This window comes from Protopterus annectens, chromosome 8.part1 (assembly GCF_019279795.1).
Source record: "Protopterus annectens isolate FY-2018-M chromosome 8.part1, PAN1.0, whole genome shotgun sequence".
NCBI lineage: Eukaryota > Metazoa > Chordata > Ceratodontiformes > Protopteridae > Protopterus > Protopterus annectens.
In genome coordinates this window covers 235,120,970-235,145,094 of record NC_056742.1, presented here as the reverse complement: position 1 = coordinate 235,145,094, position 24,125 = coordinate 235,120,970, and the positions used below count along the sequence as shown (strand labels likewise).

The 24,125-nt window shown below is 38.1% G+C and overlaps 1 protein-coding gene across 2 annotated transcripts in view; it reads left to right on the top strand.

The window, feature by feature from the left end:
• TK2 (thymidine kinase 2) overlaps positions 1 to 24,125 on the top strand; it is a 402,342-nt gene that overhangs the window by 128,140 nt on the left and 250,077 nt on the right. For both annotated transcript variants that reach the window (XM_044081822.1, XM_044081821.1), the window contains exons 3-4: positions 4,898 to 4,972; positions 10,062 to 10,115. In XM_044081822.1, the coding sequence (XP_043937757.1) occupies positions 4,898 to 4,972; positions 10,062 to 10,115 (129 nt within the window). The remainder of the gene's footprint in view (positions 1 to 4,897; positions 4,973 to 10,061; positions 10,116 to 24,125) is intronic.

Sequence of the window (24,125 nt, the reverse complement as noted above, 5' to 3'; positions counted from 1 at the left end):
TGTTAGAGATATATTGATAGCTTCCCATAAATCTTCCACTCGAAAGATTTATTTGAGTAAGTGGAAACGCTTCTCATATTGGGCACAAGGAAAGGACATAGATCCCTTCACCGCTTCCATCCAACTAGTCCTTGATTTTCTAGCTGAACTCTTCCATGCAGGTTCATCTCCATCTACTCTTAAGGTTCAATTGGCAGCTATTTCTAACTTCCATGTGGGTATTTCTGAATCTGCCCTAATGTCCCACAAACTTTGCAAAGCCTTTTTGAAAGGAGTTTTTCTTCTCAGACCTCCTATAAGAAATCCTCCTTCTCCTTGGGACCTAAATTTAGTTCTTGCTTCTTTGATTCTTTCCCCTTTCGAACCTGCAGCTTCATGTTCCTTGAAATTATTATCATGGAAAACTCTCTTTCTGGTGGCTATCACATCAGCTAGAAGAATTTCAGAACTTCAAGCACTCAGTTGTCGTTCTCCTTATCTTTTGTTCCATAAGGACAGAGTATCCTTACGAACTAACCCGTCCTTTTTGCCTAAGGTGGTTTCAACATCAAATCTAAACCAAAGTATTGACCTCCCTGTCTTTTTCCCAGAGTATTCCAATAGGTCTGAACAAAAATTACACTGCCTGGATGTTCATCGTCAATTAAGGTACTACTTGGATAGGACAAAACAATTCAGAAAATCTGATCAGCTGTTTGTCTCCTATGCGGAAAGCAGAAAGGGACTTTCAGTTTCAAAGGTATCATTATCCAGATGGCTAACATCTTTGATTTCCCTGGTATATGAAATTAGACAACAAAATTGCCTAATAAACCTAAAGCCCATTCCACCAGAGCTTTGGCTACTTCTTTAGCCTTCCAAGACAGACTGCCTATTGACACCATTTGTGCAGCGCTACTTGGGCTACTCCTCACACTTTTATTTCTCATTATAAGTTGGATTTAGCTTCTAGGCATAGAGCTAACTTTGGTTCCACTGTTCTCAGGAGTCTGTTCCGTTAGGCCACCCGGGACAAGGTGCTAGGGACGGTCCCATCCAGCAAGAATGAAGGCGAGATAGACAACTTAACATATAGAAGTTATGTTCTTACCATAACGTTCCATGTTAGTTGTCTTCTTCTCGCCTTCTTCTTATGCCCCACCCTCCTTCCCCTGGCCTGGACAGACCTAGAGGAGTTGTGATCGTGACCTCTCTTTCTACCACCTCTTTCTTAGTCATATGCTATTATGCATATTTCTTGGTTCAGGATGTAGGTCACCCTTCTTTCTTCCTGTTGTTAGAGGTGGATTCTGTTTTACAGTTATACTGTTACTGTTATAAGCTGGGGTTAGCTTACAAACGAGATCTGAGGTAACTCTCGCCTAGCATTGTGGGATATAAGGGGAGCCTCGAGCCGGTGGAACCAACTCTCGAGCTTTTAGAGTGGCAGTCGAGCCGAGGTCGGCTCCGAACCCATCCAGCAAGAAGAAGGCGAGAAGAAGACAACTAACATGGAACGTTATGGTAAGAACATAACTTCTATTTTTCACTCCTACTAGTAAATCCCCCCAATAAACCTCACAGTAACATCCAGTAACAACACTCTTATATCCCCAGACTCAACTACCAAACTACTTGGTATCACCATGGATAACAGCCTTAACTTTGACACCCACATTAATAATACCTTAAAATCTGTTAACGGAAAACTGGGTGCTCTCTACAGAATCAAACCCTTTCTCTCTCCTGCAGCAAGAATCACTATTGCTCACACTCACCTAATTTCTACTCTCGTCTATGCCTCACCCATATACACTAACCTCTCTAAAACCAACCTTAATAAAATGGAAAGTGCCTACAATAGCATAGCCAGATTTGCCACAGGAAACCCTTTCAGAACCCACCACTCTATCAACCTAAAGCAACTAGGATGGCTTGAATTACAAAATCAGCTTAAATTCCACCAACTTACCATTGCCCACAAAACCCTCTACCATCCTATGGATACCCCTATACTATCCACCCTCATTGTCCCATACAACAATCTTAAGACCTTACGTTCATCACAAAGACTTCTGGTAAATATTTGTAAATCTAACAACAGGGCTGGAGACTCTCTCTTCTGTAATACTGTTGGAAAATCCTGGAACCTTCTTCCTACTGAACTTTCCTCTGTTCCCTCATTATCACTCTTCAAAAACAAACTGAAACTTTTTCTTAGAACACAGTGGTTATGCCCTTGTACTAAACCTGACTGATCTGTTACCTTTCCTCCTTGGATCTACCTACTCTCCTCTTTTCTATATTCCAGTTCCTTTTCTTAGTAACAACTAACTTATTCCTTTCTGGATCTTTTCTTATTATCTCCTCATAACTTCTTTAATCAAACCTGTTTTTAACACATATTCTGAATATTGCAGCTCATACTTTTGTTGTCCTTCTTTATACCAACCCGCCATCTAATAACTTTTTTTACTCAGCTGCTATCTTTTACATGTTATAATGCAACTACATCTGTATTATGTTAAGTGTTTTTTTTTTACTTAGCACTACACTAAAAACAAACGACCAATGAGATCATTCCTTATCTTTTTTTCTAGCAATGTTTAACATGAAATTAATCTTGTATATGTTATTATATTTGTGCTTCCTCGGAACTTATCTCCCTGCAACTCCGAGATTTCTCCTGGTCTTTCTTTCTAAGAATGTTTAACATGAATTTAATCTTTGTATATGTGATTATATTTTTTGTGCTTCCTCGGAGCTTATCTCCCCGGGCCTCTACTGAAAATGGACATAAATCCAGTTAGACTAGCCCGGTCAACAAATGTAAAATAAATAAATAAATAATTATCTACCTACGCCCCTTCTACAACTCCCCACACCTCTAACCCGCAACTTCTGAATGTAGATCATCCAAAGAAGAACATAGGCAAACCCCTATACAACTGCTCAGTAGCCCACACTTGGAACAAACTTCCACTACACATACGCTCCATCATACACCCTGCACACTTTAAAAAGGAACTCAGACTTTACCTTCTCAACACCAAGTCTTGTCCCTGCTTAGAACGCACCTAATTCCCCTTTATCTAATGGCATTTCTTCATTATGAGTTTCTGTAAGCAAATATACCTTCCTAGGAAGACTAGGCAATAAATCTGATTGCTTGTATATAACTTGTTTGTACATATATCAAAAAGTTCATCTATTTATTTCATTGTGATTTTTTTCTTAGGGCAATCTAAATATGTTTGATTATGATCAAATTAGTACTAACATGTTCTGGGAGTGTCACTTGGTATTGCTACTTGCTATTTGTTACCTATGTAATCCTTATTTTTTTATGTAACTGGAGCTTTTCTCCTTGGGTCTCCACTAAAAATGGGCCTCTGGCCCAGCTGGACCAACCCGGTTAACAAATTTCAGTAAATAAATAATATAATAATGCACCACAGGCCAGGATGTACAGTACTTGCATACATTTCTGCTATCAGGGAAACTTGGATACAGCCCATTAAATTGAAAACCAACATCTTAAAACTCCATTTCATCAAGTTCACTGCCCTTCATACAAGTGAAGCACCCCTGGAGGATGTTTATATAAATAAGAGGGAGATTTGAGGTGAAGCTGTCCACAGGGAAGGGGTCAGGCACTGCTCTCATCCCAAAACTCTAGGATGTACCATTTTTTAGGGAGCTAACTCTATAAACAAACTTTTGAAATGTTAGGTCTCTACAAAAAAGACTAGAACCAAACATTTTTTAATGTATTCATTCGCATGAGTGGGACATTTGATTTATTCCTTGAGTGGTACACATTCTGATTGTGGTAAAATGACAAAACAGGCTTTCCAGTGTCAAGGTCTTCATGCATCTCGAGATTTGTGTCAATTACGAGAGAGTCCAGACCCACCAGCAGTCCATAGTATCGGTAATGAGATGATATGTCACAGAACACCTGCTTTCTTGCTGTTTGTACTCCATAGACTTCTTCTATAATTATTTGATCTTAGTAGAAATAAATTTAACTGCATTTTTGTTTTTATAATGAGATTTATCAGACATTGTCATAATATAACAAGCTATATAAAGAAAAAAAACGTAATGAGTTAGAGGGATAGGAGGACAAAGAGAACATCCAAAAAAGCAAATGTGCATAGAATTGATAATTTCTTTGTTATTAAGTGTCAGTGACAAATGGCATCCTTAGTTATGAAGCTTAAACATCAGGTGGGTTTGGCTTCAGACATTTAACCAAGACAATACTTTCATGGTATGAGTTTCAAATTTTATTCCTCAAGAATATTTCTGTTTTGTAATGTTCCCTAAGGAGATTATGCAGGTCTGGTGTGGTAGAGGGAGTAGTGGATTTCTATGCATGTAGATAAATGTTAATAATTGTTTTCCTGTTTACTGACAGCCTTAACATCCCAATGGGTAAAAAAACAAATAATTGGAGTAATGTCACATGTTTACTGCAGAAATTATTTAATGATTGTTTAATTTAAGGAATCAAATACTTCAAGGAGGGATAAAACAAAAATAAGCTCCTAGGAGGCTATGGTTTTTGCCAGACATGTCTGTAGTATAACTGCAATTTCATATAAAAAAGTCTGTTTGAAGGCAAACTGATTAGAAGTGTTACATGTAGATCTGTACACAGTTAATGAAGTATGTCCAGATAACTGTTTTATTTGTATGAGCTCAGAGTTTCAATATTATGTTTTTTGTACAGGCTAAAGTTGATCTCCAAGGCCTAATATAATGAAATGGAAAGTTATTTGCATTCTTTTTAAATACTCATTTCATATACTATACAAGAATTAGAGTTCTTACAGTCCTGCTTAACTGTCTAGTTAGGAAAGTACTTTTAATCTTATTGTTTCTATAGTAATTTGCTTTGATTTGCTTTCAGATTTGTATAGAAGGAAACATTGCCAGTGGGAAGACCACCTGTTTGGAGTACTTTTCTAAAACAAGCAATATTGAGGTAAAATTAATTACAGATTAGAATTATTTATTTTAAAGATTAAGTCACAATGATTATTATTTTTAAAGCTAACATACATTTTAAAAGAGTGATGGTGTTTGGTGTATGCATTATTACGGGCATTTCTTTAGTGGTCGATAGCCAGACTGGTTGGTTATCTCATAACTTTCATAATACTTTCATCTTTGGAATTTGCAGGACAAATACAGATGATTGCATGTATGTCCAGAAAGAGTAATTTTGTTTTTTTATCTGTGTGCTTATTTATTTATATGTTTGTTAGCCTGGTAAGTAACTGATCTTGGTGTCAACTCTTACTTGGGAAACTCTCTTCTGCAGGAGTCACATTAATACAAATAATTAAAGAAAAGGAACAAAATAGCTGCACTTGCAAACATTTTGTAAAGTGACGATGCAGCTGTGCTAGTAGAATACTACTGTGTATAGCTAGAAACATTGCTGACAAAAGGCGGAAAATTGTTCCATTGTACAAGTTGAGAAACCATGTGTAAAGTGTCGTGTCTAATACTGGAGATTACAGTTTTTTAAGGAGATGGAGAAAATGGTGGCAGTGTAGAGAAGGGCAACTAAATTGCCACATGGGCTGTAATAGCAACCATTAAACATACTATGTTTTCTGTAGAGCACAGGTTCTTGCGTTATGTCATATTTGGACTCTCTAATACTTTGGGACTCCCTATGTAAAACTGCTACCTCTTTAACATGCAAAGGCTTGAATTAGTGAAGGTTTTTCTTAGTGCATTATACCTTTTATTTTCTGTGCGCTTTCTTTCTCCTCTGTCTGGTGACTTTCGAGTCCCCCCTTCTGAATTTGGGCCCATTCATTTTTTAGTGGTGGAGAATCCCCAAAACCACTAGAGTGAGAGCCAAATGGAGGGCTGTCATACAGACAGACATCAAAGTTGTCTGTGCTCTCATTGGCATCCCGGCAGTGAAGGCATTTGTGTTTTACCTAGTCCTACCTCTTTGGGCATCCACATCATTTCAGAGGCTCATATCTTCCCATGTGAGTGTATGTTCCTGGGCACCTACTACGAAAGCTGTTACCTTACAGTGTCTTGGAGTGTGGAATGCCCATCACCAGGCTCCCGGACATGCATCCCAGCCCCCCCCCCACCTTGAGGAAACTCATGGAATATGCATCTGGCTCTGTCCCATCCTCTTCCAGGATGAGCACACGTAAATTACTAATCGAATGTGGGTCACACGGGGCATAGTTAGGGCTTTATTCCTTCACGTCACTGGTGCTGGCTTGTACATTATACCTTTACTGTTGGTCAACAATCAAGTACAAATATTCATTGACTGTTATCTTTTATAATTTATACTGATGCCACAAAAATACTGTGTGTCACTCTAAATGATGATGGCAAATTTGCTGAAATGCTGTTTTGTTGATTTTGTCTTCTGTTGAAGTGGAAGATGCCAGAATTATTATGTGATTGTGGTTGGTTGTGCTGTCTCACTCCTATACTTAAATAGCCAGCCTTCAGGATCATAATGTATTTTAAAAGAGAGACAGACTCAATGAACTGATATAGTCAACGAGTTTGCTCTTGACTAAAAAATACAGCTCCCATAATAAAAAAACTTAAAAGAATTTTAAGTACAATTTTTCAGGCTCATCTGGCCTGCCCTGAAACAGAGCTAGGCCTCTGCAGAGAGGCTGACTTCATTGTTTGAGAAATCTTATACTAGAGAATAGGGAAAGTATCATGCTAAATATAATGAAAGTTAACAAAGATTGTGTGAATGGAAGATTAATACTATGAGCATAGGCTGAGAACACTAGACATAAAAGGAGGAATAATGCAGTATTGAATGATTTCACATTGTCCCTAAGAAGGGAAAGTAGGTCTGGAACAAAGGGGAAAAAAAAAGATGTGTGTGATAAGGCCTGGGCCTGCAGTAGATTTTGGAAATCCAGGTAAGCATGAGAGGATTTTAGTTGTATAATAAAAGATGTGGGGCCCTGAAACCCCTTGTTGGACTGGGTCCTGGAATGTAGTACTTAAAGTGCATGGAACAGCTGAAATAGATCAGGTGACCGGTGGGGGAAGTTACATTAGAAGTAGGGGTATCATTTGCTACTTTGTATTTTCTGTAGATGAATACACGGTAAGTTAGGACTTGAGGGCCAGCTTACAGTTACAGTTTAAATATAATGAATGTGTCCGTGCTGAATGTATGTTAAATGTTCATTTGTGAGAGTGAGTACAGTGGCATGACATCTGGTCAAGTAAGGATATAAGGAGTTGTATGTTAAAGGGAGGAATGTCTTGGTTGGCCAGATACAAGCAGAATATCCATACCTTAGATTGTATTGTGATGGAAGTAACATTGCATTAAGATGGTGTATCAGTAGGAACTGAAGTAAAAGTACTTAATGGATTCTTAGTCTAAAATAGTAAACAAACATGCATGATTGAGGAATATACTGAGGATTTGTGGCCATGACTTTGGTGTGTAGGGTAATTAAGTCATAAAATTCAATCTGCATTACTCAGAGTAAAAATTACATGTGTGACTTTGCTACTGGCTATCCAAAGCTAAGTGAGAGGCTGCAGTAAAATAGACTGTCTTTTCAGAGTTGAGGGGATAATAACACAGATGGAGAGGTCATAGTCACTATTTAACACAGCTAGTATGTCCAGGTTACTTTAGGACTCACTTCAGTCTGGCATATTTTGTGTATGTGTTTATGCATATGCTTACTGGTGTCATATACCTTGCAGTCTTCTAGATACACATAATCTACAACAGTTTCATGATTTACAAAATTGCTTACTCCCTTAAAAGAATATAATGTTTGTCTTGGGTTCTGTGTCCTTTTGTCCTTGAAAAGTGGTTCTTTCTTTCGCAAGTTGTTTACAGCATTGCCTCTCATTTTAAGTTCAGGCAAACAAGTGCTTAGTTTTCCACCTGTGTTGTGCTCAGAGTTTTGTGAGGGGAGTTGTATGTGTTGTCCTCTTGTCTGTGTGCACCTCACTATCCCCTTCTCCAAAATAAAAGTGAACAACATAGGTGCTATAGAGGTTTAAGATTTTTATAGTAACAGTTTGGAGACCATTTATAGACAAGGCTGAGTATTAAAATCCTGATCATCTTCACTTTTGCTTATGTGTCCTCTGGAAGTGAAATTGATTTCTAACTGTGTAATTTATTATGCAGTGAACTGTAAGTAGAAAATAGTGTAGCCAGACCTGGCAATCCAACAACATATGGTACTGCCCTTCTGTAATTTGTTAGAAAGGAAAGTCATTGATTTTGCTTGTGTCACTTCTTTTAGACACCACAAGTCATTTCTGTCCTGTCTGCATGACACTTTATTCTCATGATGCCCCTGTTCAGTATAAGTAAACAGTGGATAGTTAGACACAGGGAAATGCTGCAGATGCTGATGTCTGGCGTCACTTATTTTCAGTGTAGCATAATACAAGGAAGGTCCGGCTGCGCTTAATGCAAATCCTTTGAGAGTCATTCTCATTGTTCTCATCCAATAATTACCCAGGCTCCTATCTTCCTGAGAAGTTAACTTGCCTCTGGTGTCTAAGGATGTTTTGGTCAATATGTGGCTAGCTAAATTAGTTGTAACTTACACATCTTGTCCTGCAAAGATCTATCAACTAAGATGAATTCTTCATCCTCACGAGTTATTACCACTTTACTGCTTTAGGTCTCAACATAGCCAACTCCATTAGTATTGCATTTAATTTTATCTTCTTAAAGGTGTATAAGGCTAGGCATCTTATGGTCCTCATGATTGCGTAGCTAATATGATTTCTGTTACTAATTAATGGAGAGCTATGATTGGCTGAAGAGTTTAGAACAGAATTTGCGTGCTGATACATCGCTAAAGTATTTAGCGTATCTGTTTAGTTTGTCCAGGAGCATTTCTGTATGTAAGGCAAATTATACCTTATGTTTACTACTAGAATCCAAAAATACAGGCGATGAATCAACTCTGGGTCATAAAAACATCAAATAAAATATCAAAACGGCCAGGAAGCAATCTACACATGAAAGTTTAATAAATTCACAATCACATACACTGTTAAGCGTTTTCATCCGTTAGGACATTATCATCAGTTCTGATGATGTCCTAATGGACAAAAGCTCTTAACTGTGTATGTGATTGTGGATTTATTAAACTTTCGTGTGTGGATTGCTACCTGGTCATTTTGATGATGATATTTTTTCTACTGTGAAAAGTTATAGCTTTGTACATGTTTTGAAAGTTTTCTGAATACTTTGTCTGTGAGTGGGCAAGCACTGACACTTCTGTCTGAGTACTGAAGCTTTCTTCACTGACCTGCTTTGTATTTTATGCCCACCTTTTATTTTATTTTATTTTTTTAACTTGCTCTTTATTTCATAGCATTTAGGAGCTTTTTCCTCATTCCTGGTTTTTGTAATCTGATTGCTTTTCCTGTTTCCATTTGTTGAAGCCTTTAAAGTTGTTTATTTTTCTCCTTCTATGATTATGTAAACTTCCAGAAACCTTTCATCATAATGTGTTTATGGATACATATGTAGTATATATGCATATGTAAGTATCTATCTGTCTCTCTTTCTCTCACACGTGTATGTGTGCACGTGAATGCATGTAAAACAGAGCATAGAACGGCCAGAAGGTACCTATATCAATAAATATGTCCAGAAAATGGCAGCAAACAAACATTCATAAATATGGCTTTATTCTGATGTGCAACATCACTAAATAACAGCAAATCAAGGTTTCACCCAAGCAGGCTTCTTCATTGCGTAGGAGAGGTAAGAGAAATGGAAACACTGTTATGCTTTGAATCTAATTTTAAACACATACTGTGTTAGATAGCAAACAACAGCACTTCTTTTAGAAGGCGCATAAGCAAATTTTAGCAACTCTTGATATGTTGAGACACATTACTTATAAAAGTTGTATACACTGTTTTTAATACACGTCAGTGTAAATTTGCAGTTATGTCTTTGTTAAGCTGTGCTCACAGTTTGTGTCATTAAATCAAATTAATTTAGTTAGAAAAATTAAATAATTTATTGTCTTTTATTATTTGAAAAACCCATTTAGGTTGTCACAGAGCCTGTTTTTAAATGGCGAAATGTACAAGGTCACAACCTTCTGGTGAGTAGCTTTATATTGATAATGTGTATATATTTTTTTAATATCACAGTAACTAGTGATGCATGTATTTGCGCTGGTGGTTGTGCAAGGATGTCTATGTAGTTATTTTGAAATGTAGATAAAATTTATTTTTAATGGGAGCACATTTAATCAAAATGGGAGTAGTGTGATCTTTCCCGGCTCTGAAATTTCATTTTATTTTCAATAGTCTATTAGTAATAATCCTAAGGATGAAGTCCAGTATCACATCGGATTATGTGATCACTTGTCTGTCCTGCAACTATTGTAAATTGTTGTTTTTAAGCTTGACCCCACCATTACAAAAAGAGACAGTGAACTGCTTAATTAAGACTGAAAAGGAAGCTTATTTCTATGTATGTTTTAGCTTATTATGTCATTCCCTATGATGAAGATGGTATTTTCTGAGGCTGGATTTGCAGGTAGTGAAAAATACTAGTGAAGACAGTGGATTTCCTTTTCTGTTGAGACTGAGCCCAAATCATGGGCTTTTTAGAGCATTTTTTAATTCTGTAATTTATCCTAGAACCATTTAGAGAACAATTAAAATACGTTTGCTTTGATAGCTCACCGGAATATAGTCAAAGTACATCTCAAACACTTTCTGCATAGTTGTGACATTGCCAGAAAGGTAGGGGTAGTAAGAGTAGCTTAGAGGTCAACATTACTACCTCACATTGATTGTGTCTCCAGTTCAGCTGTCAGCTGGGTGTATCTTACCTGGAGCACTTGTATGTGTTTCCTGTGCTCAAGACATGCCAATAGATAAATTGACAGGCCTCTAAGTTACCCATGGTGTGTGTGTGTGTGTGTGTGTGTGTGTGTGTGTGTGTGTGTGTGTGTGTGTGTGTGTGTGTGTGTGTGTCCACGTCCACCCAGGGGCCAGCTTGCTTAGTGGGATAGGTTTCACCTCCCCTTTGATCCATTTATAATGAAGTTGGTATCAGAAAGTAAATAACTGAATGAATGTAAGTGTCCTAATAAATATTTAAGTGAACTTATTACTTCATTGCAGTGACCAACTTGAGTTTCAGCTATCAAAACCCCCCAGTATTAATATCATACCAGTTGAAAGCTATTTTTCAAGAAACTAGCACCTTGACTACTGAGCTTTCAAACTATCAGACAGGGAATCACAGTAAATAAGAATTTGTGTAGAGAGCAAGCCTCCATGTGAGTGTGTGTGTAGGCGGGGGGGGGGGGGGCTGAGTCCTCCGGAATCCTTGCTACTTGTGCCAACTCTGAAATTTGAAAGCAGACAATCTTAACTCATTATATAGGACTGTTCTCTTCTATATGGGATAGCATTCTCCATATTTTGTTTGTGACATTTGATCACTGGGCCATTTGACGGCAAGAAATTGATTATCTCCCACTCATTGAGTTGCCTCTCAACATAATGGACTGCTCCTCTTTGACTTAAAATCCCAGACCGTAAGTACTTACTCGCTGTAAAAATTTGTGTTTTAGTGTGGTTTGTCACATATTTTTCAGTTGGCAACCCCCATAGATTTAGTACTATATTCCCAGGTTAGTGCCTAGCTATGCTTTTGTATTCATGTCATGGCTAGAAAATGTTTTTCAGGTCATAGTAATTACTTAAAGAACATATTATGTTTGTTTCATTGTACTGTTAGTTTACTTTTTTTTCTGGTGAGACAGTTGTTAAATATGAAGTATATGCTTTTAAATGCTGATGAGCTATATGCTGTGAAGTGCATGTCATGTGGTAGTCAGAAGTTCTTTAAATTGCAATATGAACTTCTTAGAGTTTGCACCACATTTATCATGCCTGTATATTATTTATTACGTTTCTTGATGTGACATTGTGTCAGAGAGTAGACAGGCATCTGCAAGAACTGAAGACGCAGAACTGTATTTGCCATCAGAACTTTTGTATTTGGATCTGCAGCATTATAATTTTCAATGGAAAAATGGTTCTGGACCTCCTTGGAATTTTTTTGCTAGAAGTAATTTGGCTGAAAACTGGAAACGTTTTATCCAGGAATTGACTTATTCCTCACTTTAACTGGTTTAGATGAAAATATGAGAAGGTCTAATATGTGGCACTCCTGCTTGTTGCTGATAAAGAAGCCATAAGGTTATTTATATGTGTACATTACGAACCGAAGAATAAAGTAAAAGACTGAATTTGATGAGCTGTGTAATTCCTCTAATTAGTGACAGAATAATTTATTGTACAAATCTAAGGCTTTCATGAGAAACAAAGCTGACATTATTAAAAGCTGTGGATATATGTAGAGCAAGTGAAGGTACTGATGTATATTTACTGTGTGGAAGATAAAAATATGAGTCAGGAAATAAGGCAAAAAAAAAGAGAAATAAAGACATCAAAGTAATAAGGCAGAAGTGAAAAATGAAGGTAGTATGTGTTGTGGCATTAGTGAGTATGCAATAGGAGGCATCAAAGCAATACATTGCAACAAAGAAAGGATCCAGGATGGAGGTGTTTGCATCATTTTAATTAGGGCTGTGGCTCTAAGCATGGGAGGGGACATTTTCCTTGTCTTAATCAATCCAGCAGAATATTTGCAAGAAAGGTACATTTCTCTAAAATGTGTAAATGGAAAAATGTGTTCAGAGGAATGTGCATTGTTATTGAACAGACGCATCAAAATGAATTATTGATACTTTTAAAATGAAAAGACTTGAGACTGCGAATAATGCAAGTGCATCTGGAGCAATGAAACCAGAATGTAAGTTAGACTGTTATAAAGTAATGCTGAATATTAATAGACAGAATTTTGAATTTAAATTAGATATCTGAACAGTGCATAATATCTTGTCAGAAAATAACTTTTGAAACTCTGGTACTAGAAAGTACTCAAAAGAGAGATGTGTGTATATTGTTCACCTTTTCCAGCCACTGGGTTTAACCATTAGGTCAGAGATTGCTGACGTGTCAATACAAGAATAATGTTCAGTTCTCTCTTTCAAATACATGCACTTAAAAGTGTTGACTTCTCCTAAATTTCTAGATCGTGCAGCTTTTAAGAAGCTAGAGTTGCAAAAATAATTCACAGCATGGAGACAAAGACTGAGTTTGTTTGGATTCATTCTCACATTTGAGATACTGTGCAGAGCCAAAATGCTAATATGCTGCTTGACTCTACAGGTTTGTAAGCTTAGAAACTTTCAAGGTGCATTACTTACAAATAAATCATGATACTGTGCCAGTGATAACTTCTATAAAATTCCATGTAACACTCAGAAGTAAAGGAGAACAGGAACTGAAAAACATCATGAATATATTAGCAGAATGTATGAACCATATGGTGTAAAAAAGGCATTGTTTACATTTTTATTGATTCAGAAGATCTGATTAGGACAAGGCATTGCCTACTTGCTTACACTTGAAAAAAAGTGGTCTTGAGTGCTGAGATATTAATAAAGTGATGAGAAGGCTTTATGTATTACAAATACAAAAGCTCAACAAACTGTAAAAAATACACCAGATTTAATTCTGTTATCCAATTTGGATATTTGTTTTGTGTGTATATACTTGAAGGCATCCGCTAGAGACAGTAAATCTTGTGTATTTTCTACAGTTTGTTGAGCTTTATCTGTGGCAGTCATGTATGTCATTGGTATTTGCCTGCTGTTGATTTCATTAAGGCTTTACCCATTGCTTGCAGTTGAAAAAGTAATCTAAAGAATGCCTGTGCTATGTTTTATACCAAGTTGTTTTTATTCCATAATAGAAAACGTCTGGCAAATAAAGCTAGAACAAGCAAACACCAAATTGTATATTTTTTAATATGCCGCTGGGAAGGTATAGATACTTTAGACTTGTGTTTTGGTATTTCATCAATGCTGTAAGTCATTTCAATGAGCTGGAAAATGTTGTAAAATTAATAAATTGTGTAGTAATCTGGGTAAGACATGAGAAGAATGTGAAAACATACTAATGCAACAACTGTTGAATAGACTGCGATAGTATAATTACAGGCTTAACAAGTGTAAAATAAAAATTAAAAGACTGAAATACGTGGGTCATATTCTAAGGTTAGAGGACCAGGAACTTGATCCAAAGAAAATCAAACCATAGTGCAGATGTCAGAGGCAAAAAGACATGACAAGCATCACACAGATTTCTGTGAGTGGTGCAGTATGTTGCAAAATTTCTAACTAAAATGTCTGAGAATGACTGTGCCTCTAAGAAGATGTAGTGTGAGTTTGGAGTTATTTATGATGTGATTAAGCCATCTTCATAAGAATTATCTGTACTTACGTGTTATCGCAACCAGATTTTGCGACATGATATGCTTTCTTGTCTTTTACTAAAACAACAACAAATAAGTATAATCGGGAAGGGTAAACTGTTAAAAAGTTTGCTAGGATATTGGGGGTGGGATTAAGGGTTAAAATTTTAGGATTTGTGGGTAGCTTGCTGTAAAGATGTCAAGCGTTGAATTCAGAAATTGCAATGGTTGCATGTATACGTATGCTGGCCTGAAAGGAGTGTGAGAGTTGGCATACGAAGTTATACACACGCATAGTTCAAACGGATTAGCTGCTTTCGTATTGTGGAACGGATTACTTTTAGTGCTGTTCTTGTGAGGAAAAGATTGTTTTTCAGCTTTACCCTGTTCTGTTTGGATGTATTGGTGAAAAGAAGAAATGGGACACATGCAATTTATGTTAGGTAAACTCTTTATTTCTTATAGCTTTACAAACAGTTCTGAAGAAACTTTGGAATAGAATAGGAAAGGGTTTACAAACGTTTCTAAGAAGTGTAGTACTGCTTTGCTTTTATGTTGTGATGCTTCTATTCTCAGGGCAAAGGCTGATTGAATGTCATCGATTTTCCTCTGTTACAGCTCAACAGATGTGGATTGCTAAGAAAGGCTTTGCCAAAGTTTGTAAGAAGTAAACAGTACTGCTTTGCTTTTATGCTGTGAAGCTTCTGTTCTCGTGGTAAAGGCTGATTGAATGTCATTGATTTTCCTATGTGTTACGGCTAAACAGATGTGGATTGCCAAGTCCCTGTTGTAATGTTTTTCGGTATGTGTAGAAAGCTCAGAAGATATAGATTGCTCAGTCGCTGTTGTACTCTTTTTCTATGTAGGAAGCTCAGAAGATGTGGATTGCTTAACGCATTTGAAGTAGAATGGGACTTGCTTAACTGATATGAGATGCTGGCGGTACAGGGGAAACCTATTTTCAAACCTTATTTTTTCAGCCGTTTAACTGATAAATCTTCCTAAAAACACAAAACATTAAAGAAAACATGTTTCTGAGCTTTTTAATGCTTTCTTGGTGCTACTTGACACAATGAGAAGCAACCAGCATTACCGAGAAAATCTGGTTGCGATAATACGTAAGTACCGAATTATCAAATGAGAATTCCAGCACTAAAATATTATGATGTAAATAAGATGGCTTCTGTGAATTATCGACTGAAAAACTCACCCTGTCTTATAGTTATCAAAATAAACTTTTTTTACTTTTCTTAAAAAAAAAAAAAAAAAAAAAAAAAAACATTGGCACTGGTAGTATTTGGGGGATTGCACTTTCCGTCTGCCCACTTACTTACATAATGTTACCTCAGGTCACATAACCTTGAGGAAAGAGGCAAAACACCAGTGGGTATGAAGGGTCATTTTGATAATTATAACAACAGATAATTTATTGGCTTCCTGAACAAGCCTGTTTTGTTGCAAGAACATGCCATTCAGTATGATAAAGGAGCTATGCTCTTACAGAAAAGTAGAACACTTGCCTGTGAGTCAAGAACATTTTAAAGAGATATTCCTTGATTGACATACAACTGGTAACAGCTCCTTTTCTATGTGAGAAATCCAATATATACACATATGGTAAAGAAGATCAAATGGAAACCAACACAAACCCTTGCAAAACATGTTTGGTAAGTCTGTGTTGAAGCCACCACCTAGACTGCAGAGAATTTTAATTAGTCTACAAAAGTGTGATCTGGAAAATGAAGTCTAGATCAGACAAGGGACTACTCATAGTAGATATGTTGCTTAAAGTATATTCTGCATAGAAGCATGAAGAACTGCTAGAAGAGCTGTGGACAATTTGGGGTAACATTACAGTTATCAGTAACAAAAGAAAGCATTTCAAAAGAGTACTGTTGCTGAGTTGGACATGCAGCTAATGAAAGATGGTGCAGTGAAAGAATATGATTAGCAAAAAAAATCATCAGTAAAGAAAAATTGGAATCTTATGTTTTTTTTTCAGTAAAGAAAGAAATTCAATCTGTTTTTCTTTCAATGAAGAAATAAACTGAGTCCAGGGCTGTGTTTATTATCTATTTATACTTTATTGAGCAAATTAGTCCCACTAGCCAGTATGCCTCTATTCTGGTGGTATTCATACTGACTTGGGAAACTCTGACCATGGCACCAGGGAACTCCTTCTGCTCTTTTTTTGTAAGTGCTGTGGGATCTTCTGTATCCACCTTAGCTACCACCAGCTCAGGCAGATGAGACCTCAGTTTTAACATCTCCTCAGAAGAATGACAAACTCGAGTGCAGCACCCCCTTTTTGCTACACTGCAGTGTCAGTAGAGGACAATTAATCCAAGCACCTGGTGTGGGAATAGAAACTGCAGCCACCTCGTCTTCTGGCACCAAAAGCAAATATGATACTTGCTAAGCTGCTGAGACTACAGATGGCTTGCAGGTTAAATCTGACAAAGTAATAGTACTGTGTCCAATGACAAAACTAGTTTTTGAGAGGATATACGAGTCATATCTTCGAATAATACAGTGCAAAGAAAGAGCTAGGGATAATAATGTTTTGGCCTGGAATGTGAACTCGTGTTGAAAAAACAGTACAGAATTGTACCTTCTACAGTGCATACCACAACAATAATCCAAAGGAAAAAATGCTAGCATACCCAGTTAAAGATAATCTGTATAGTTTGGGGTTCACATTTCTGAAAAGTCATTGTTTATATCTGTGGATTATTGTAATGTTCCCTGAAATAATTAAACTGACAGGCAAAATGAGTGCAGATGTGATTAATGTATTATAGTCTGTATCTTCAAGACAGGAGATAGTTCTCATAGCTGCCATTTTTCCACAGCATGCGTCAGAAATTCAGAAGTATGAATCCAGTCCACACTATCCTCGAGCCATCTAATGCAGACATGCTCATTTTATGACGGCTTTCACTGAACAACATACTATCATTTGCTAAAATTCACAGTCCACACCTGCATTTTGGATTTTATTATCAGTATTTGAGGTAAATATCCAAATCTTGTTCAGATGGTAACATTTAACTGTTGGCACAAAACCTTCCCAGCGGCATATTAAAATGTATATATTTGCCTAGACCTTTACGTCAGATGTGTGAACCAGTACTGTATGTTTATCCTAGTGAAATGTTACTTTTAATGGCAGGAGTGGCAAAAGACTGTTTTGAATTGGTATGCCATATTTAACAAAATAAGTAACAATGGTAAGAAATTAGTTATATCTTATATTATGCACTATGAGCCTCTGATGTTTTTTCATGCTTCAGAGAAGCCATTTTCCTCCACTGTGCTTTTTTTCACCTTTTAGGTTTTTACCATATGTTGTCATTTTTCAGTTTTCCCACATTAGATGTACATTATCAGGGAATAAGCAGACAATCTTTTCTTGAGAATTAATGTAACATTTCTGAGTTTGAGCTCATAACTAAAGGTTAGTCTTGCATGCTTTCTCATCAGAATTTTGCAACGAGTGTATTTAGCAACTGTTTATGCTGCATAATTAGAAAGTAACAGTAAAAGACTTGGGGGGGACTAATTTTATTTTTCACCTAGTCAACCATGGCACCCTGGAGATGTTACTGTGGCATCCAGATTGGAAGCTACTGGTTTAAGTTAATATTTAAATATGGAATTGTTATCTGATTGCAGTGGTTTAAATACCAAAGTGTATAAAGTATATGAGAAAATGGTTTCATGTAACACTTTTTTTGAAAATGGATAGTTGCAAGCCCTGTTATTTTACATAAAATATTCCATGAGGGCAGTTAAGGGGAATCAGAAAAAAATATTTCTGCCGTAGAAGACTACAAAATATAGTCGGGTCAAGTGAATTAACTGAAATGGTGATGCTTTGATACCAAGTTCTTTTAGACAGTCATGATTTGTGCAGTAGGAACAGAAAATAATAATCGGTCTTCTTTGCCTTTTAAGACTAATTGCTTTCAATATAGTTATTTTGTGTGCAATATTTGAGTGAATGTTAGGATATTTTAAAGCAGGGACTGCTGTTGTCAGGAGTAATTACAAAAAAAACTGATATGATTTTTTTTTTTTTGAGGAGCAAGTACAATTACAGAGGCGCTGGCCTGGTGTAGTACTGGACCTGGTCGTACTAGGTTTTGTGTGCCTGCTGGACAGGACATATATCTGTGGCCATTTTAATTAGTGAAGATTTATTCAGTGAATAGACTGTTTTGTTTATCCAGCTACAAAAAAAATATATTTTAAGACTTCCTTTAATAATTGCAACATTTATTTATTAAATTTAGTTGTGTGCACTTTTATGTGGAATGATTGCATATCCTCCTAAGAAATGAATAGTTGAAGACTTAAAAAAATTAGAAGTAATAGTAATAAGAATGCACTTGCTGTGTATGTTAGACAGTGGTGGTTTACACCACTTTAACTCGTTAATGCCTGCTAGCAGCCAGGTAATTAAGTCTAACATTCTTGACTGCCTAAAGGCTAGATGACAATTGCCTAGACCTTTGACTTAGAATGAGCATTAAATGTGAGCAAATCATTTCAGGTGAATAAGAAAACTAGCTTTTTATATTTCTTGTTCAGCTGGAGTAATTTTGTCACATTTAATATACTTAACTATGGCAATGAATACCATAAATTCACTGCTAAGTTACAGTGAAACAGAGTTACTTTATGTGGTCTGTCTTTCAAGCTCGTTTGGTTTGAATGGCACAAGGTAGCCCACACAATTAACACTAAAGACATGATTAACAGTATGACACAACAAGCACTGTCAGCATTAATGACTAAAATTTCATTGTTTACAAAGCTTGGTAATGGTGCAAGGGGAAAAGGTAGATTTAATGAAATTATAATCTGGAAAATTGGGTTAGATTTCCATCGAAGTAAGAGATTAAGTCATAGGTGCAGCCTTCTTTCATATTGAAAATTAAGTTGCAACTGTTGCATTGCTAGATGCTGTAAATTGATAGCTATTATTCCTTGTTAAACAAACTGGAGAAAGACATTTTTGATAATGAATTCATGTTTTCCTATATTTCTTATGCAGAGCTGTAGTAAGGTCTATTGATACCCTATGCAGTGCCTCAATTTGTGCCCACTCCCTCAGATTGAAGTTGAAGGTCCTCTGAAAGATGATGACCAAAGGAAACATCCTCTCAGAGTTGAGGACCAAAGAAAAAAATTAAAAAAAAGTCCTCTCACATAAACAGTGCATTCATTAGGTAGCTGTTTAACTGATTACTGGTACTGCTTGTAGGGATAGATCAGTATCTCTCTTTCTTTTGATGTTGAACTCTTGCCTCTGCCCATCTATTTCCCACTGAATACTGTGTTTATCGCATCCCACTATTGCATGTCCATGTTACTCTTTAGGTTTATTGTAGGAATTCCTTTATATTTATGCCTCATTGGAATAAATTTGCCAAAGCTGTTATTTAAAGTTTTTGTAGAGGGCTGTGAATGATTCACTAATAGGGTGTGATTGGGTTACATCACCCCAGTTGATTGATGCAAAGTGATTATTATTATGTGCTATATTTGCCATTTGAACAATTCTTTAACAAGGTATAATTTTTAATTATTAAGTTATATTTAGTTTATATGAAGAATGCTATGGCGTTGTGGTCAAGGTGAAAAAGGGGATGTGGTAACATTTAGCTTTGTATGTGATGTTCATCATGCATACAGCTGGAGTAATCACAGATGGGTTCTCTGCCGTCAGGCGGGTCCTCAGTTGGCCGAATTCCAAAGTCTAGGTCCGGCGTTGGTTGTTGTCGCTTTCTCTCCTGACGTCAGTGAGGCCGGAGTATATAAGACACAGCCAACGCCATGTTCTTCAGTCTTTTTTGCCGCGCGGTGCCCGAAGCAGAAGCAGTTCGCAAGTGCCGGTCGGCCATCTCCTGAATTACGAAAAAATTGGAAACCGAAGTCTTCATTAAAGCTAAGTACCCCGTTGGGGAAACTTTTCTTGCCTCAGACCGATGTCAGAAAAAGTTAATAATTGTATTTCTTGTGGGAAGCAAATACCGCATAAGGATTTCCATTCCCTCTGCATACCTTGTTTAGGCCCAGACCACAATGTCTCGGGCTGTCGCTTTTGCGCTACTTTCAATAAACGCACTATTAAGCGTCGGGCGGAGTTCGCCCAACACTATTTTGGTAAAGCCTTTGATTATAAAATGTCGTTGGAGACTCCGACTACCGTTTTGTCCAAAAAACACAAGGACAAGGACCGACACGTGAGGCCCGCGGTCCCCACCGACACCACGCCAAAACAGGCTACACATGGTCCGGTTCTCAGCGAGACGCCTTTGCAGTCCCTGACTACCAACGACACTCCTTTGGCGGTGTCCTCTGTACCCGAGACAGCAGGTACCTCGGCCCTTTCCCAGACTACAACCACCGAAGCCATTGCTAATGTTGAGCCTCCTAATGTGGACAGGTCCACTTCCACCCATGGTGTCTTTAGACCCTCATCTTCTTTTTCTATTAAGGCCTTTACTAAATCCAAAGCAGCCAGGCATCCCAAGAGGCCTGTTGCACAGGGCCCATCTCCAGGCCCCATGCCTAAAAAACAGATGCTTAAAATGGCTGAGGATTTAATTACTCTTATTAGGGGTTCTCAACCCCCTCCAGACAAGAGACCCAGAGTGGAGGAAGATTCTCCCTCTTCTGATCAGGGCTACATTTTATCAGAACATTCTGATGTAGAGGAACACTCTTACTCCCCTTTTGAGGATTCGGATGCAGAGCAGTCCATTCCTTCTGTATCTCCTCCTGAGGATTTTTCCTTTGGGGAAACCTTGCACACTTTAAGGGAACACTTCCATTGGGAAGGCCAAGACTTTTCCGATTCCAAGAAAAGACCTAGGGAATTTCTTTTGTTACCTCAACACAGGCCTCTGGCGATACCTCCTGTTTTGGACATACTTGATGATGTCTATTCGGAGGCTTGCCTTAACCCGGATTCCCTGCCTCCTGCACCAGTCAAACCTGATAGGTACTACAGAGTTCCTAACTCTCACCAATTTCTCTACAAAAGCCATAATGCTGACGCTGAAACCATTTCTCAAGGCCCCAAGGGATTGAAGGCCTCTACTGCCAAGAATCCACTTCCTGCCGAAAGAGAGTCAAGATCCTTAGAAAGGTGGGGAAAAAGGTATATACCTCGCCACCCTAGCCATGAGGGCCTTAAATTGTCAGTTTCATATGCTTAAATATCAACAGTTCCTGTTATCACAATTAAGGAATAAAATGTCTCAACCTGAACAACCAGATTTGAAGGAGTTGCAGGATATGATGCATAGTGCAGAGCAAGTGGGTAAACACACCTTACAATGTGGCTATGATGCCCTAGAGGCCTCAAGTAGAGCGGCTGCTACAGGATCAGTCATTCATAGACATGCTTGGCTTAGGGAACAAAACTTGCCTGATCATGTGAAAGCTAAACTTCTAGATGCTCCTTTACAAAAGGATGTGCTGTTTGGTACTAATGCTGAGGAGATATTACGGAAAATGGAAGAAAAAGCCAAATCTATGCAAACTGTCAAAGCTTTTTTACAGGTCCAACCACCACGTTTTAGCAGAAATTGGCCTTCAAAAAAATTGGTCCTTTCCAGCCACTGACAAGCCCCAAAGAGATAGATACCGACGCACAAGGGGCAGAGGGCAATCACAAGGATCATATAGAGGCCGACAATGGCAAACTCCAGAACCAAGAGGTGGCGAAGACAGTGCACAACAATACAGGAAACAAACCCAATGACTCCCTCATTTCCATGCCAAGCAGGTCTCAGCTGGCAGCACCTTTGGGAGGAAAACTAGCATTATTTGCAAGAAATTGGCATATTGTCACAACAGACAAATGGATCCTGGACGTTATAAACAGAGTCTACAAATTTCAATTCCACACTCTTCCAAAAATGAGAGGCATGCCAAACCTGCCATACAATCAAAGGGCAGAGGCACAACTACAAATTTCAAAGCTCATAAGCATGAGAGCTATACAAGAGGTACCTACTCACGAACAAGGTCAAGGTTTTTATTCAAGACTTTTTCTGGTACCAAGGAAAGGAACCGACTGGAGACCCATTTTGGACTTATCCATCCTAAACACATTTTTACTCGTACCAAAATTCAAGATGCTCACATTACAGCAGCTTCTTCCCATGCTGGGCAAAGAGTTTTGGCTGGTAACATTGGACCTCAAGGAGGCATACCTGCATGTCCCAATCAGACAAAGCTGCAGAAGATACCTCAGATTTCTTGCAGGTTCAATCCACTATCAATTCTCTGCATTGCCCTTTGGCTTATCTACTGCGCCCAGAGTATTCACAAAGTGCCTGGCATCAGTGGTTGCCTACTGCAGACTTCAAGGGATACAAATTTACCTTTATTTGGACGACTGCCTGATCCAAGCGGACAGCAAGCACATACTTCTGGAACATCTGGCTTATGTAACACGGTTACTGAATTCTCTGGGATACACAATCAACAAAGAGAAATCCAGGCTAACACCATCTCAGAAAATAACTTTCCTGGGTGCCAACTTGGACACAAACACCCAGATGGCCTATCTTACGCCAGAAAAACAGGGGCAACTAACTCAGTACTTCAAAATACTAGCAAAATGTACCAGGCTTACTGCAAGGAAAATCCTGCAGGCTCTGGGCTTCATGGCATCTTGCATTCTTTTAATCCCATGTGCAAAGCTGCATATGAGGAAACTTCAGTGGTACCTAAAAAACCTATGGTCTCAACACAGTCACAGTTTGGAAACAATAATACCAATAATTCCATGTTTGCAAAAGGAATTTCTATGGTGGGCCCAAGCATGTCAAGCAAATACAGGCCTCCCATTCTGCAAGCCTCAAGCAAATCAAGTCATCACAACAGACGCCTCAAATTACGCCTGGGGGGCACACATGACGGACAGGTGCATTCAGGGCAAATGGTCCCAAAAGGAAAAGCACCTTCACATCAATCAAAAAGAAATGCTAGCAGTAATAAATGCAATTACAGCTTTCAAGGACCTCCTGCATCCAGGACAATTACTGATAAGAACAGACAACACCACAGTAATGTGGTACATAAACAAACAAGGAGGAACACATTCATACCCCTTGTGCAGACTAGCCATGACTCTTTGGAACTTGGCTCTGGATTGGCAAATCGAACTTCAAGCACCGTACTTGCCAGGATTGGAAAACACGCTGGCAGACAATCTAAGCAGAAATATGACAGATCCACACGAATGGAAGTTGCATCCTCAGGTGTTTACAGAGATAATCCAAGCGTGGGGGAGGCCAGACATAGATCTTTTTGCCTCCCACAGGAATCATCAATTGGAAAAGTTTTGTTCAAGGACCTTTCATCCAAAGGCCTGGAGAGTGGACGCCCTTTCATTCAGTTGGACAGCATGTACAGTTTACGCATTCCCACCTCTGCCTCTTCTGCCCAAGGTGCTTTTGAAAGCAAGAGCAGACAGACCGAAGATGATACTGATTGCTCCAGATTGGCCAAGGCAACACTGGTACCCACTCCTGAGGAGCCTAACACATACTCCTCCCTGGTCCCTGCCTCTAATGCCTCTTCTGCTGACTCAGCACAGCTACAAAACTCTTCACAGTCAGCTGAAAACACTCAATCTTGCTGCATGGAAAATTCCTTAACACCACAACAGACCCTACTCTCCAAGGAGGAGCAGGATGTCATTTTGTAGGCCAGAAGGCCATCTACTAGAAAAGCTTACTCCGCA